At 41.2% G+C, this 17540-nt stretch overlaps 2 protein-coding genes across 10 annotated transcripts in view; one reads left to right on the forward strand and one right to left on the reverse strand.

The window, feature by feature from the left end:
- SHLD2 (shieldin complex subunit 2) overlaps nt 1-15999 on the reverse strand; it is a 94899-nt gene extending 78900 nt beyond the window's left edge. For 7 of the 8 annotated variants that reach the window (XR_009053662.1, XM_057734237.1, XM_057734242.1 and 4 more), the window contains exons 1-2: nt 15870-15999; nt 14809-14865 (exon numbers count right to left, since the gene is read on the reverse strand). Coding sequence is in view for 2 of the 8 variants with exons in the window: in XM_057734237.1 (XP_057590220.1) it covers nt 14809-14818 (10 nt within the window). In the remaining 6 variants the exon portion in view is untranslated. Of the gene's footprint in view, nt 1-14808; nt 14866-14948; nt 15200-15869 lie in introns of those variants that run through there. The other variant, XM_057734240.1, reaches the window with a different exon arrangement.
- Nucleotides 16000-16258: 259 nt separating this feature from the next.
- The window catches only part of GLUD1 (glutamate dehydrogenase 1), a 38739-nt gene continuing 37457 nt past the window's right edge, over nt 16259-17540 (forward strand). For both annotated transcript variants that reach the window (XM_057734245.1, XM_057734246.1), the window contains exon 1: nt 16259-16712. In XM_057734245.1, coding sequence (XP_057590228.1) covers nt 16259-16712 — 454 coding nt within the window. The remainder of the gene's footprint in view (nt 16713-17540) is intronic.

Raw genomic sequence — 17540 nt, forward strand, 5'->3', positions numbered from 1 at the left:
TTCATAATGCCATTCCCTCTTTTTGTGACTCAGATATTTTTACACTCCCTCTCAACCTGGTTTCCTCTGTGCAAAGGCCTGAAGACCTAACGATTTCTCACCCCAATTTGGAATCGGGTTATCTGTACCCACATACCCACCCCTTAGAGACAAGTTTGTCAAGGCCAAAAAATCAAGAGAGCACCAATTGCTTCCTCCCCTCCTTTCCAGCCTTCCCAGGGGTAAGCCTTGCCACAAGAGAAAAAGCCCCATGCTAGGGTTCTTTATGACACGCTGAACAAAGGCCACAGACTGCTAAACACTGCCAAGTAGACCTGAAAACAATGAAGTCCTCTAGCTTTGTGCATAACTCAGAACCTCAATCTGTCAGAATCAATGCATTTTTCCCACAAAATTAATACAAATTTTGAGATTAGCTAAAACCACCATGTTCTTATAATCATCCAAAATGTAAGCCCCTCCGACTAATCCCTCTTTCCTGCTGCATTCTGCTCTGTACTCTCTCCTTCAACCATCGCACACCCTTCAATAGCTATACTTCCTGACAACCCTTTACACTGTTCCACTGCAAACAAATATCCTAAACCCCAACCAATTTAAACTGGTTGCCAGCAATCTTGTTCTCTAAACTAATCTGGGTGCGAGCTATTCTCTCTCCCACTCAGCAAATGCGAAGTGTGGAAGTCGTGCCTTATTCACCATCACAGTTCTCTACCCTCAAATAAAGGTACATCTCTTGAGGTTTAGGTCATCTGTTGCTACCTCTCTCTCTTTGTCATCTACTGGCCTCTTGGTCACTCTCCCACATTCACTAACAGCTTTGTAACCTGGTTCAGAATCTTTCCACTCCTTGCTCTGTCTGCCACCATTCTAAGCAACTCACTTTCTATGTAGCTGACTCCTGTAAAATCCTAGCTCTACAGTTCCCTTATCTCCTCAACTCCAGGAATCTTCACTTTCTCTCCACTTCAGAAACCCATCCCATAGCCAGATCTTGCATTCAGTCATAACCAGAAACTGCTCCTATTTAATCTTAAATTCCAGTATCCAGTCTTGGCTACTTCATATCCCAGCAGCTACTTTCTGGTTTCATTTGTTCGCTACTCAACCTAGACTCAATGACCCAGAACTTCAAATGTTCTAACTACTGGAATTTCTTGCATCCTTACTCTGTCTGCCACAGTGGCCCTGTAAAACTCACACCAAAATCAGTCCAGTTGTTCAGCTTGTCTACTCAGACCCTCAGGCTGGTGAGGCCTGAGAGAGGGGGGAAAAATCATCACACAACTATATATACCAGAGCCATGAAAAATTATTACAATCCTAAGTAATCCCATTCAGTTAGCCCTCTCATCTCTCTCATTGACCTTCTTGAAATTCTCCCTTTCTCCTCAAACTCGCCCCTACATCACCAGCACTATCCCCTATAATCTCGGCTGATGAGGTGATCCCCCTACTTCATTGAAAAATTCATGAAGTGTGCTGATAGCCCAAATTCCTCACCTATCACCCAAACACTTTTCTCCATCTGCACCATCCCTTCTTTCTTCCTACTTCAGTAGAAACAGTATTCCTACTCCTACTCAAACCTAGTATCCTTACTCTGTTCCCTCTACTCTAAAGGACAATGGTCAATCAATCTCACAAACCTCCTTTTTCCTGTATCATCAACTTCTCCCTCCCTTGATTCTTTCCGTTTAGCACATAAACATGATGAACTTTCTCTCATCCTGATAGAACATGCCCTCTACCTATGATCCTGTATCTCTACAAGTTTTCTGAAAAGAATGTCTGCACTTACTGCTTTCACTCTCTCACAACTATTGACTCCAGTTCTCAGCAACCGGGCATTTATCTCCACCATGGAGATTCCACTGAAACTGTTCTATAGAAAATGATCAACCAGCTACTTTCTGTTCTGTCCTTATAGCAGTTGTCCCATTTTCTACATTTGACACTGCTGACCACTCTTTTCTTAAAACTTCTCAGTCTTCATTTAATGACATTTACTGAAAACCTGTTACAGGAACTGCGGACTGAAACCACTGACCCTGGGCAGGCACTACAGTAACCATCTGCATGAGCTGTTTTATGACAGGAGGCCCTGGTAAGGAACACAGAACTAACAAGCCACCACCAACCAGAAGAATTCAGGAAAGGTCAAAAGGAGACACCAGTCCCTATGTCCTACCAACCTCCCAGGATCCTCCTCACTGGAATCCATCTTGGCTGAGCGATGCGTGTGCCACCAGGAAGGACCCTGAGTCAGAATAATTGGCCAGAGACAACCCAGAAACTAATCCCATCACCATAAAACCTGAGACTGTGAGCCGTGTGGCAGAGCAGTCCTCCTGGGTTCCCTTATCCTCCTGTTCTCTACCCGGGTGCCCCTTCCCAATAAAGGCTCTTGCTTTGTCAGCATGTGCGCCTCCTCAGACAATTCATTTCTGAGTGTATCAGACAAGAGCCCACTCTTGGGCCCTGGAAGGGATCCCCTTTCCTGCAACAAAGCTACTTTATGATAAGAACTGGGGATAAAATGATGAACACGATAATCTTAGCCCCCGAGAAACTTAAAATCGCGTTGGGGAAGCTTCTACAGTAATTCATACTCATTTCAACCTCTCAGATTCTTCCTTCCTTTCTCTACTCAGTCCTTAGATTCTGATCCTCTCCCTTTCTCACATCCATCCCAGGATTACTATATTTACATTACCTACTCAGTGAGGATGACAAAATTTACATTGCAGCTGAGAATTCTACCCTAAGTTCTAGACCCATTTACTCTATGAAAAGATATTGGTACTTTGATATTTCACTAGCTTGATAGTATCCTTTGATACACAAAAGTTTTCAATTTTGGTGAAGTCCAATGTATCTATTTTTTCTTTGGCTTTTGGTGTCCTATTTAAGGGACCACTGCCTAGTCTAAGATCATAAATATTTACACCTACATTTTTTCTAAGACTTTTACAGTTTCAACTTTATAGTTAGTTCTTTAATCCACTGAAACCATAGTTCTTGAAAGATAAGAATTTCAATGGCAGTATCTGAAGGCTTCAGAGTAAAAAGAGCTTTTTAAATTCTAAAACCATGGCTTTAAATATCACACCCCAAGGCAAGGAAACTCTGCTGGCAGAGTTTATACTATAAACTGCAGCATAGAGGAAGGTGCTCGATACACAGTTCTATATGAATGGATGAATAATCAAAGTAAAATGTAAGAGATGGACTTCTCTGGTGGCACAGTGGTTAAGACTCCACACTCCCAATGCAGGGGGCCCAGGTTCAATCCCTGATCAGGGAACTCGATCCCACATGCATGCCTCAATTAAGAGTTCACATGCCACAACTAAGCAGCCTGCAAGCCACAACTAAGGAGCCCTCCTGTTGCAACTAAGACCCCATGCAATCAAATTAACTATTTTTTTTAAAATGTGAGAGACAAAACAAACTTTAAAATCTTCTAATAAATCTGAGTACTAAGGAGTTAAAAAAATTAAAAGTAGACAGCCACCACATTTTAATTTGGATATCAAAGTCAAAAAAAAGACCATAAATAAGTTCCCATTTCTATTTTAAGAAGAATGCAATTACAGAGTTTTACAAAGATGGTATATAAATTCACAAGGTGCCTTTGCCAGGCTAAAGCCATTTAAAACAGAAACACAAAACAGAAACAAATCCAACGAAGAATCAAGACAAGTTTCTTTTAAATTAAAATAAATAGGGACTTCCCTGGTGGTCCAGTGGTTAAGACTCTGCCTTCCAATGCAGGGAGTGCAGATTTGATCCCTGGTCGGGGAGCTTAGATTCCACATTCCTCGCAGGCAAAAAACCAAAACATAAAACAGAAGCAATACGGAAGGTAACAAATTCAACACAGACTTTAAAAACGGTCCACGTCAAACAGCAACAACAACAACAACAAGAACTTAACATAAATTAAAATAAAGTCCATAGGAATAAAAGCCTATAAAAACTCTGAACAACAACAGCGGCTATTTGAATATGATGGAAGGTGTTTCATACTCTTTTATGGTTCAATTATAATGTAAGATATCAGTTCTTCCCACATGAATCTATAACTCTAATGCAACTTTAAGTAGAATACAAAAGGATCTTGTGTGTGTGTGTTTAAGTTAATCATGATCAATATTAGACACACTTAAATATGTAAATAACAACATAAGTTCCAGCTCTCCAAAGTGATGAGCAAGATTCACGCCAACTTATCCAATGAAAACAACTAAAAACACTAGGTGAAATATAAAAAACAAAATTCTTAAAAGTCACTAAGCCATAACAAGATAGTAAGGAATTACCCAGCTAAAACTGTATGAAAAAAACAGGAACCTAGAGTAAGTTAGCACTGGAGCTGCTTTTGATCTGAAGGCATTTGATCATGAGGGAAAATATAAATTTTTTGTTTGATGGTGTCATAGGGTATGGAGAACATAATTCAAGCACAGGCCCCATGTAAAATGAGTCTAGTAAGAGAGTTTCCCCACTAAAACCTGTAACCCTAAAGGGCAACACCCTCAGGGTAACAGTCGTCTGAAAATAAACCAGTCCCTGAAGTCCTGTAACTAAGGTTTACATTGCCTCATGGTCCTGCAAATTACAAACCTTGGATTAAGGTGACACTTTGCCTGACCCCAGGCACCTTCAGAATAAAGCATAAAAAAAAAAGTTGAATAAAAAGAATAGGTAAGATACAAAGAAAATAAAGTGAGAGATGACAGAATTGAATAGAGACAGTATTTGAAGAGGTAACAGTTGAAAATGTCCTAGAACCTATGAAAGATCTCCATCTCTAGAATCAAAAATCACAAAGAACAAACACACAACAGAGGATATCAGTAAAGCCAATGAAATGGTCCTCTAAAGAGACACACCATTTGGTGAGCTGGCCCACATGATCTCTTCCCACTTCTTCTCCTGCTTCTACCCTCCCCACCCCCAACACATATACTCACACTCCAGCCACAGTGAACTATGACAGAGTTTCCTAATTCATACCATTTTGACAAGGATTGTTTGTTTGTTTAAAAAAGAAAACACTTGGACCACATTTAAAGGGGGGGACAAGGATATTATGAACATACACAGAGATGAGAAATGAAATTAATATTGGAAAGTCATCTTTCTGATCAAGTCACAGCATAGGTTTCTGGCTAGCATTTAGATTAGACATGGCTGACCAAAAGGCACCTTCCCAAAAGGCACCTTCCCAAAAGGCAATCAATCATCTGTAGCCTGAGGAACAAGGAATTAAGGTCACATGACCACCTAAAAGCATGACCTGCTATGAGCACATAGCAGTGATCTTGATTAAGATCAATAGTACAGCTACAGGTAATTTGGTTGAAATGACAATCAAAAATAAATATACCTGTACTGACCTTTTTAAGATGCTGATAGTAGGGAAATGTGGGCGAAGGGAACTCTAGTATCTTTGCAACTCTTCTGCAAATCTAAAATTATTTTTCAAGAATAATTATTACATGGACTTCCTAGGTGGGGCAGTGGTTAAGAATCTGCCTGCCAATGCAGGGGACACGGGTTCAATCCCTGCTCCAGGAAGATACCACATGCCGCGGAGCAACTAAGCCCATGTGTCACAACTATTGAGCCTGTGCTCTAGAGCCCGTGAGCCACAACTATTGAGCCTGTGTGCCACAACTACTGAAGCCCACACGCCTAGAGCCCATGCTCTGCAACAAGAGAAGCCACGGCAATGAGAACCCACACATGAAGAGTAGCCCTCCGCTCACCACAACTAGACAAAGTCTGTGTGCAGCAACGAAAACCCAATGCAGCCAATAAATAAATAATAAAATTTATAAAAAAAGAATAATTATTACAAATACAATTATTCAAAATAAAAAATGAATTTTTTAAAGTGGAAAAATTGAAAATACCTAGTCATTGTTTTTTTTTCTCAATTGCAGTCTTCCCCCACTATGTGAAAGTAGAGCATTCCCCTGAAACCTTTCGTAAACCAAAATGGCGTAAAGTGAAGAAGCAATCACCTTAGGAGACATCTAGCTAACAGATGCACAAAATCGAGGTAAAGCAGAGATACACACAAGAATAGCTCAAAGCTATGGCTGATGGCGATGCGGAGTGTGGTTCCGGAGAAGAGGCTTGGTGGTGCACCACCTCTGTAACAGTTTGGCTCCCTTCAAGACGAATGTCCAGCACTATTTTTGCTTTTCACCTTTTTTTCATTAAGTAAAAGTCCTCTTCAGATTTCTTTCAGTTATTGAAAAGTGGTACTAACGTAGGTCTTTCATAAAAGCGAAGTGAGTAAAGCGGACTTTCCAAAAGTGGGGGCTGCCTGTATTCTACCTTAATTACATCATGAAGTTCTTTTGTGATCCTAAATATATATTTTTAAGCATTATTCTTTCATATTTCAAATTTTTCAGGTGTTAACCTACATTTTAAAATTCTAATTGATTTTTTTTTTGTCCACGCTGTGCGCAGCTTGCCAGATCTTAGTTCCCCAATCAGGGATCAAACCCACGCGACCTGCAATGTAAGCACTGAGTCCTAACCACTGGACTGCCAGGGAATTTCTAGCAATTGATTTTTTTGCCAGTTATTTCGCTTTCAATGATAACTATAGAGAAAAATTAGAAAAACATAAATGTTCCATACTGAGAACCAACATGAAAAAATTGTGATGTAGATTAGAAACAATATGAATCTATAGAAACAGGTTAGGAATAAAATCTAAGCATCCCTTGCTATCCCATCTAGCTTGTTTCTGAGTTCAGACATCAAGAGCTGGGTCAGTGAATGCAGTTAAAAAGGTATTGAAACCATGCACCTCAGATTGGGACTTGAACCCACATGCCGGGACTCAAACCTGGCCAAAACCCTGATTAGGACTTGAACCTACACGGTCCAGACTCAAATCCGGCCAAAACCCAAGATCTTCCAACTGAGATCACACCCCTGGCTTCAGGACTTAATGAAGCTCAGGTTCTTGATGTCTCATCACAGAAAGAATTCAGTGAGAGACAAAGTGATACATAAGAAGTTTATTTAGAGATTTATTTAGAGAGAAACACACTCTGCAGACAGTGTGGGCCATCTCAGAAGGTGAGAAAGGCACCAGGATATGGGAGTTGTCAGTTTTTGTAAGGGTGGGTAATTTCATAGGCTAATGAGTGAGAGCAGTATTCCAGAATTGGGCCACCACCTACTTTCTGATCCTCACGGTGAGCTTTGGAACTCTCATGGCGCCTGGACGTTGAATTGTCCGCCATCTTGGACCCATTTGGGTCTAATCTGTTTATGTTATGTACTCGGACTATGTCATTCTTTCAAAGGTTGGGCCCTGCCCCCTTCCCCCATTTCACTATCATGGACTTAAGGGTAGTCTTTCTGTTATTCTCATTTGTACACCTTTTCATTTTTCTCTAAGAAAATGTTGAAATAAATGAAAACCATAAGAGGCAAGAAACTGCAACTTCTAGGGCTTGGTTTTTTTAGTTTTTGCACTTAAACTTTTTGTAATTAATTTAAAGCCAATTGTGATTGCTTTTTGAATGTGGTTTGGTTCACTTGTTTGGTGTTTGCATTGCATTTTTGAAAAATGCAGAAAAGAATATGAAATTACAGAAGATAGTCAAAGTCTACAATTCATTAGAATAGACATAAAAATATACCAGAAAATTATTATTCAAAATAAATTCATCTTATACCTGTCCTAGAAAAAACACATGAAGGTAAGGATAAATATTCACTTTAATTTGAACCTTTCATCACAAACATCCCACATTCCTGAACTCCAGATATTTGTTCTTTCTGTATTAACACCTTTTCACTGACACTTCGTTCTTTTTTTCTTTTTTTTTAATAGCTGACTGGAATTTTCATTATGTATGGCTGGCACATATCAACTTCTACAATCTAAGATGTAATCCCTTTGTGTTTCTTTTGTTTTAGATGGCCCTACAAGAATGCAATAATAAAGATTCTACAGTTGATGATAAAATGACACCGGTGGAGGACAAAACTATGTAAAGGGTACCTTTACATATCTAATCCATGTATCTTCAAAACAGTCTTATCTCAAGCTGTGTTTCTGACAGAATGTTACCATAATACTGAGACTATAATGAGGCTGTCATTTCCACCCTTAGGACAAAGATAAGAACTTCTAATTTCAACATAAAGGCTAGATTAGTCATTTTAATTTAAGCCAGTTGCCTATGTGTTACACCAATGACAAGAAGTTGCTGATGGCAGCTTCATCTGAAAATCTGTTGAAATCATTTGAGCACTTGATATTTCATTACAATTCCCATATTTTTCCCAGAAGTTGAGAGTGGGTTTCTGTTCTGTCCTCTTGTCTGGCAACAGAGTAAACACCAAAGCATGGAATTATTGCCTTTCAAGTTGTTAACGGTAAAAAGCTGTTCAAAAAAGAAGGCATAATCTTAAAATTATCATCATTATATAAGATCTCAAAGGGAACTAGACTCTGCAAATTTCTCAATGTAGAGAACATGAAACATAATGACAATAGTTTCAAAGGGAACTAGAAACTGCAGATTTCTCAATGTAGAGAACATGAAACCATAAGCATCACGATTCCCAGTGTCATTAGTTAAGAATGTTTCATCCCCGTCTTAAACTGTACTTGTATTCTAAGAAAATATATTATCACAATAAGATAGCATGGAGAGGATCAGCTATTTTCAATGGCAAATACGCTAAACACTGTTGGCTGCCAATTGAAAAATTATTCCTTCCACAACTTCCTCCCCTTCCAGCAGACCCTGCCTATACTTCAGAAGCTAAAAGTGCCAGAAAGTCCTCTTTCTAGCCTCCCCTACAGCAAGACTATGGGTAAATAACCAATCCTAGCTCCTGGGGCCTAAGAGAGCTGAAATTGGCTGGCAGGCCTCTGGAAAAGGTTTTCCTCACCAATAAAGAGAGAGATTTGGGAGGAAATTGCTGTTCTTCTATATAATACTTGGTTGTATCTGCACGTAACCCCTGGAACCACTGTAGCAATCTTACAACCATGAGGAAAGATATCACCAAGTGGCTGAAAAATAACACAGAGAAAAGCCCTAGGTCCCTGAAGCACTGGATCACTAAGCCCTGTACCAACAGTGAATATCCTTGCCTCCGGACTTCTTATTGGATAACAGTTACTAGTTAGTTTACGGCTTTAGTTTAAGCCATCTTTATTTCGATATCGTTACTTGAGAGCCAAAGCATCCCAATGAATAAACCTTGTGAATATCTGTTCACTGCATGCTATCCAGATCAGGAAGTTAGACTGCTGCTGCTTAGCCAACTCCAGCCATTACTGTTACTCGAAAACTGGGTTGGCCTCTTGGTAGGTGTCCAACCAATAGATATAACCAAGCCATAGATCAGGAGAAGGAAGGATTTATTATTACTTGTAGGAAGTAAGAAGAACACCTAGGATCTTCCCCAAAAAGTGTCTCCCTGAACAGCAAAAGTGGGGAAGTTTTAAACTAAGGGTATATGCACATTCATGAATGTGCCAAAAACAAAAACAAATTGGGGCAAAGGTCAACAAAGTCCAAGCTTTAGTTGATCAAAGTCAGGAGGGTCAACATCATTCAATCCCCCATCTGTGTGGGGGCCTTAGTTCCTACAGAACTCAAAGATATATTATTATGCATATCCCTTAAGGAGGAACTGGGACTGTGCTTTATCACTACACTGTTGTTTGACTGCCTTTTCTCTGTTCCTGTATTCCCTCACTTTCCTTAAGATCATAATTACTGAGACCTCTTCAAGGGCAAGCACTGTGGCCAGGCTTAGATCACAAAATGGCTTCTCTTATGTCAAGAAAGCCATTCCTGGTTCTCTTTCTCTGGGGACCCCTTAACTTATCTGCTTACATTACCAGTGTCTACCTTAATCCCTACTGTTTCATTTATGTTTTTCTCTTCTGCCTTTCATAAAGGAGCAAACTCAGTATAACTATACACACATCTATGCTCCACAATAAAGTCTGTTTCTTCTGCAACGCTCCATAACGGTCAACAGGAAGGTATTTTTTGCTTCTCCAGTATATTTTTCAGTTATGTCTGCTTTTAACAGCATCAGAGATGTGTTGAAATTTTTAGCTTATACTTTCTCACTATTCAAAACCTAATTCCATATTGAAATCACAGCTGATCTAAAACTTCCAGAGAGAAAATGCTAAAGATAGAATAAAGACTTGCTGTTATAGAGGGTCATCCAGATAGATCAATAAGTGGAGCTGAATGGTGAAGCATCTTGAGTAATGAGTAACCGAATGTACCACCCTTTTTACCTATAAGGAAAACAAAATGCTTAATATCAATTTTTTAAAAAGAGAGGACTTCCTTGGTGGTGCAGTGGTTAAGAATCTGCCTATCAATGCAGGGGACACAGGTTCGATCCCTGGTCTGGAGCAACTAAGCCAATGCACCACAACTACTAAGCCTGTGAGCCACAACTACTAAAGCCTAGGCACGCAAGGGTCCACGTGCCACAACTACTGAGCCCTCGTGTTGCAACTACTGAAGTTCGCACCTAGAGCCCGTGCTCCACGACAGAAGTCATTACACCGAGAAGCCAATGCACCACAATGAAGAGCAGCCCCTGCTCACCACAACTAGAGAAAGCCTGCGTGCAACAATGAAGCCACAACACAGCCAATAAATAAAATAAATACATAAATTTATATTTAAAAATAAAAAACATAAGTATGGACCTGATTTTTTTAAAAAATCAAAATTTTTAGTTGTTTTAAAAGTCCTTTTTAAAAAATTAAATATTTAATTTGTTACATCATTTGGTTTTATTATATCATTTTTAATATTCAGATAGGACAATTTATGTCAAATATGAACTAAATAACTCTACAAGAAAAAGGAAATTCTGATGCCTATTAAATTCTCTCTAAGTTCAAATTCACTACTCACACTTAAGGTAAGGTAGTCCTGAGACGAAAGAGTTTGAAAACTGATATTCTATGCAGCACCACTGTAACTTCAAAATATTGGAAACAACCTACATATCCATCAATGAGAGAGTAGTAAAAATAATTATGGCACATTCATACAATGAAATACTATGCAATGGTAAAAAAGAGTAATGAGCAATTAGACAATAAAATAAAACACACCCAGATTGGAAAGGAAGAAGTAAAACTATCTCTACTTGCAGATGACATGATCTTGTATACAGAAAATCCTAACGAATCTACTCAAATAATTATCAGAACTAGTAAATGAGTTCAGTAAGGTTGAAGCATAAAAGATCAATATACAGGACTTCCCTGGTGGTACAGTGCTTAAGAACCCGCCTGCCAATGCAGGGGACACGGGTTCGATCCCTGGTCTGGGAAGCTCCCACAGGCCGTGGAGCAATTAAGCCCATGCCCAACAACTAATGAAGCCCACGCTCCTAGAGCCCATGCTCCACAACAAGAGAAGCCACCACAATGAGAAGCCCAAGCACCACAAAGAAGAGTAGCCCCCACTCACTGCAACTTGAGAAAGCCTGCGCACAGCAATGAAGACCCAATGCAGCCTAAGTAAATAAATAAATACACTTTTTAAAAGCTCAGTATACAATAATCAAATGTATTTCTGTATACTTGCAATGAATAATCTTAAAATGGAGTTAAGAAAACAATTTCGGTTATAACAGCATCGAAAATAATAAAATACTTAGTAATAAATTTAACAAAAGAAGCACAAAACATATTCTGAGAAGACAAAACATCGCTGAGAGAAATTGTAAAAGACCCAAATAAATGAAAACACATCTCATGTTCATGAATCAGAATATGTAATATTGTTAAAATGGCACAACTCCACAGGTTGATCTATAGATTCAACATAAAACTATAATTCCAGCTGGCTTCTTTGCAGAAATAGACCACCTGATCCTAAAATTCGTATGAAAATTCAAGGGACTCAGAAGAACCAAACAATCTTGAAAAAGAACAAAGTTGGAGGACCCACACTTCCTTATTTCAAAACTTATTACAAAAGCTGCACTAATCAAGACCCTGTGGTACTAGCATAAAGATAGACCTATGGGTGAGGAGAAAAGAACGAAAGAATGCAGAAATAAACCCTCACATCTAGGTCAACTGATTTCAACAGAAAGTGAAGACAATTCAATGGGGAAGAAACAGTCTTTTGTTGAACAAACAGGGCTGGGACAATTGGTTATCCACATGCAAAAGAATAAAACTGTATTCCTTTGTTACTCCATGTACAAAAATCAACTCAAAATGTAAAAACTAAAACTACAAAACTCTTACAAGAAAACACAGGTGTAAATCTTCATGACCTTCAATTCGACAACGGTTTCTTAGACACTACACCAAAAGCACAGGCCACAAAAGAAAACATTTACAAGTTGGACTTCATCAAGATTAAAAACTCATGTGCTTCAAAGGACACCATCAACAAAGTGAAAAGACAAGCCACAGAATGGAAGTAAACACTTACAAATCATATATCTGATAAAGGATTTGTATCTAAAATATATAAAGAACTCAAAGTCAACAATAAAGACAATCCAATTTAAAAGTGGAAAAAGGATGTGAATATACATTTCTTTTTAAAAATATATACAAATGATCAATAAGTACATAAAAAGATGCTCAACATCATTAGCCATCAAGGAAATGCAAATCAAAACCAAAATGAGTGGGACTTCCCTGGTGGCACAGTGGTTAAGAATCTGCCTGCCAATACACGGGACACAGGTTCGATCCCTGGTCTGGGAAGATTTCCACATGCCGTAATGCAACAAAGCCTGTGTGCCTCAACTACTGAGCCCATGTGCCACAACTACTGAAGCCTGTGCGCTTAGAGCCCATGCTCTGCAACAAGAGAAGCCACCCCAATGAGAAGCCTGAGCACCACAGCAAAGAGTAGCCCCGGCTCGCCACAACTAGAGAAAGCCCACGTGCAGCAATGAAGACCCAACACTTTGCCAAAAAAAAAAACACACCCCTTCACACCAGATAATAACAAGTGTTGTTGCGGGTGGGGGGTGAATTGGAAGCTTGGGATTGACATATATACACTACTATGTATAAAATAGTTAACTAATGAGAATCTACTGGATAGCACAGGGAACTCTACTCAATGCTCTGTGGTGACCTAAATAAACAGTAAGGAAATCTAAAAAAGAGGGGATATGTGTATACGTGTGACTGATTCACTATGCTGTACAGCAGAAACTAGCACAACATTGTAAAGCAACTATACAAATTTTTCAATACATTTTCCAATAAAAATTTGAAAAAAACAAAACAAACAAAAAACAAGCGTTGGGGAGAATACAAAGAAATTAGAACCCTCTGCTGGTGGGAATTAAAACGGTCCAGCTGCTGTGGAAAACAGCTGGGCAGCTCCTCAAAAGTTTAAACACAGACCCAGCAATTCCACTCCTAAGTGTGTGCCCAACAGAATTGAAAACATCTGTCCAAACAAAAACTTGTAGAAGAATATTCATAATAGTATTATTCACAATAACCAAAAAGCAGAAATAACCAAATGCCCATCAAAGATGACTAAATTAAAAAAAGAGGGCTACGAAATATTGATACATGCTACAACACTGATGAATCTTTAAAACACATGGTAAGTGAAAGAAGCCAGTCACAAAGAACCACATATTGATTGCACGATTCCATTTAAATGAAATGTCCAGAAGAGACAAATCTAGAGACAGAAAGTAAAAAGTATGTATTACCTTTTCAAATTAACTTATTTTTAAAACAATGTTGTTCCTGTATTTACATACTGTGTCTTTCTAAATCCTAAAATAATTCTAAAATATTTTTTAAAGCACTTGAAAGCACAAAAGCACACTATGAATCAAAGAGAAAAGACCCAGAATTTTGAAACAGCTAAGGAAAACTCATAAAACCTTAAAGGCAGAAAACCAGTTGTCTTTGTTGAATGCTATCAAATGACCAAAACTCCCTTCAGGTTAAATTCTACCCTCTTTTTAAACTTAAAATTATTATCAATAATTAAACTTTAATTTGCAAAATATCTGTATATTTTATAAAGGCAATCATCAATATAAATCTGAAACTCGCTAGACTTTACATCGCAGTAATTTTAAACTAATGCAATAAATACTTAAAATATTTCTAGGAATAATAGAAATAGTGTAACTGGGAGTCAGATACACAGTTTGAATCTTAGCCTGCATCTAGGTGATCATCAATTTGCTTGGTCTCTGTGAGCCTTAGCTCACCCTCCTGTTGAATCAGGAATTATAATACCTACTTCAGTATGAAAAGAAACATTCCAACTACTTACTAAATGGGAAGGTGGGGGTTGAAGTAGTGTTTGGATGATTTCACTCTTTTTAAAAAATCTGCATTGCTTGAATTTTTTTTTACAAGTTGTACATAATTGGAAAACATAATGAAGATTTTAAAAATTAAAAAATCTACTTTATGGGGTTCTTTCGGAGATATTTCGTAAAACATCCTCACATAAGAGACTCTCAATTAAAATTTCCTCACTCCTTCCATAGCCTTTCTACAAAACTGGGAAGAAGCAAAGTTAAACATTTATTTTCCTGAAGCCTATAGTTATCAAGAAGTACATAAACAAGGGCAATAAAACTAAGCTTTTAAACCACTTTCCTCAAACCACACCTAAGAATTTAATCTGAAGGGAAAAAATTTCCACGTTTACTGATTCTAATCACTTTATTCTGATACGTTAAGGTTTTTGGTAGTTGTTTTTGCAATATAAAATAATACTATCAAGTGAAAAGGAAATTTAGTACCTTTAATCATTTGACCAACAAGACAAATTCAGGATTCAGTCCAAAGAATAGTTATCACTGAAAAACACAATACAAATATAATGACTATCATTTATCTAGCAAATAAAACTAAAAAAATAAGATAAAAATAACATAAGCACCTTTTTCGCTTTGACAGTACACTGAATAGATGAACGTAATTTAGCTGATCTAGGTTGTCACCTTATACTTTACTGAATATTGTGAGAATTAAAACATTCTCTTCCACATGCTAATGGATGAATAAAGTGAATGTCAGGAAGCAAAATCGTTTTGCAGGTCAGAAAGGTGCCATTTTAAAATCACCGAAGTACACCGGGACCGCTAACGCTGGTAGCGCGGCCTTTCGTAGCTTGTCTTAAAAACTGAGTCATTACTCTTTTACAAGCGTCTAACTTACCCACAGGAGTGTATAACTTTAGCATTTCTCATCAAGTACACGTAAGTACGTAATTAAACCCTCTCGTCCTTTAACGTTTACAAATCGTATTCTGGACCACCAATACAGATACTACTGAGAATGTCCTGGGGCATTGCTTCATTTCTACAGTGCCCTTGTTTCAAGAACATATCTCTGAAATGGGGAAGCACACAGTAAATTTTAGAAAGATACAACGACGATTTATAACTATTTTATCTCAACCTCACTGAGTGGATGAATGGGACAAACGTTAAAACTTAAAATGGTGAAAGCCAATAGGTAAGGGATGCCCCAGCTCCCAGGCCTTCTCCTTTCCACTTTCTACAAGCCACTTCGAAACTCCAGCTTTTCGAAGTCCCCGCGGTGAAGCCAAGCCCTTAGCCCGGCCTCTGTGGGCCGCCCGAAGACAGGCGCAGGGCTGGCAGGATGGCCGCCCCGCCCGAGAGCTCGCGGGCGGAAAGGAGGGACACCCATGACTCACTCGCCCCGGGCCCGCCGCCAGACCGCACCACCTTCACCGGCGCCTAGTCCCGGCACCGGACCCTCAGCGCCCCCCAGAGGCGGGAAGTCCCCCTCCCCCGGCAAAAGCCCTCCCGGGGCGAGGCCAGGGCCGCTCACAGACCTGGGACACCGGCTCCCCGCAGATCTCGGCGGCTTGCGGGGGCCCTCGCCCCGCCCTTCGCCCGGCGAGCATGCGCACCAGGCCCGCCGGCGCCTGCGCGCCCCCGCCGGCACGCGCCGCCGCCGGGGAGGCCGGGCAAGGCCGCGGCTGAGGCGGAGGCCCGGCTCCGTGGGCGGCGCGCGCCCCCCGCCCTGCCATTCACAAGCGACGCTGGCCCGCGGCACCCAAAGTCCATCCTCCCGTTAGACGGCGAGCGCCGGAGGGGAGGGGACAGCCAGGAAGGCAGGAAGCTGCGGCTTAAAAGGGCGGCCCGCGCGGGGCCCTTCCTCCCTCTGTCCGTCCCCGGGCCTGTGAGAACGCCTCTCCTCCGCGGCCTCCGTCCCTCCGCCATGTACCGGTGCTTGGGTGAAGCGCTGATGCTGTCCCGCGTCGGGCCCGCCGCTCTGGGCTCGGCGGCGGCCGACTCGGCCGCGCTGCTGGGCCGGGCCCGCGGGCAGCCCGCCGCAGCAGCCGCCGCCCCGCAGCCGGGGCTCGCGCCGCCCGGCCGGCGACACTATAGCGAGGCGGCGGCCGACCGCGAGGACGACCCCAACTTCTTCAAGATGGTGGAGGGCTTCTTCGACCGCGGCGCCAGCATCGTGGAGGACAAGCTAGTGGAGGACCTCAGGACCAGGGAGAGCGAGGAGCAGAAGCGGAACCGGGTGCGTGGCATCCTGCGGATCATTAAGCCCTGCAACCATGTGCTGAGCCTGTCCTTCCCCATCCGGCGCGACGACGGCTCCTGGGAGGTCATCGAGGGCTACCGGGCCCAGCACAGCCAGCACCGCACGCCCTGCAAGGGAGGTGAGCCCCTCGCGCCCGGCCCCGCGGCCCCGCCCCTCCCTTCCCCGCCCGGCCTCCCGCCTCCCGGGTCAGGGCTCAGCCCCGCCCGGCGGGCACGGTCCCCCTCCCACGCTCGCCCCAGCCCCGGCCTCGGAATTGTCAGGATCCGGTGGATAGTGAATTTTCCTATCACCGCCGCGTAGTTGGTCCTTCCCCCGCTAGCCATCATCCCCGGCTTCTGCTTGTTGATGCTGTATGCAGAAAACACTGCATCGCTCTTTTGATACTAGCGTCTGTGACAAACAGGGTGGGTCATGACGAAAAGCACTTGTAGAAAAGGAAATGACCCGGCCCATCTGATTGTGCCTCTGCAAGATTTTGTGGGCTTCTGTGACTCGAGCGAATGCAAACCGTGAAGGAATTGTTTTCGGATTTTTTCACGCTTTGTACAGCAGTGACAGGTGATACAGGAACATAGAAAATGAATTGCCTTTTAGGTTTGAAATCCAGAGCTTTACTAACCAAATGAATTTATTAATCATACTTCGATCTTTTAAGTTACTTTCCTACTCTGGCAGCTTCAGTTCTGCACACACACAAAAAGGTAATACATGAGTAGTGTAACATCTGACAGACACCGGGCGTCCTGACAGTAAACCTAAAGGGTGTAGACTGCAGGATGCTCGAACAACCAATGGAATGAAATAGCCCTGGGGGTGTGTACTGGTCCAGGCTACACCAGATTTGAGCTTGAGGAAAAGATAAAGTGCTTGAAGAAAAGGGTTGAGTCGGTTAAAATTTGATAGCCACCAAGTTATCCTGTAGTTTAAATTTTTGAATGTCTGTAGA

This window comes from Hippopotamus amphibius, chromosome 5 (assembly GCF_030028045.1).
Source record: "Hippopotamus amphibius kiboko isolate mHipAmp2 chromosome 5, mHipAmp2.hap2, whole genome shotgun sequence".
Classification (NCBI taxonomy): Eukaryota; Metazoa; Chordata; class Mammalia; order Artiodactyla; family Hippopotamidae; genus Hippopotamus; species Hippopotamus amphibius.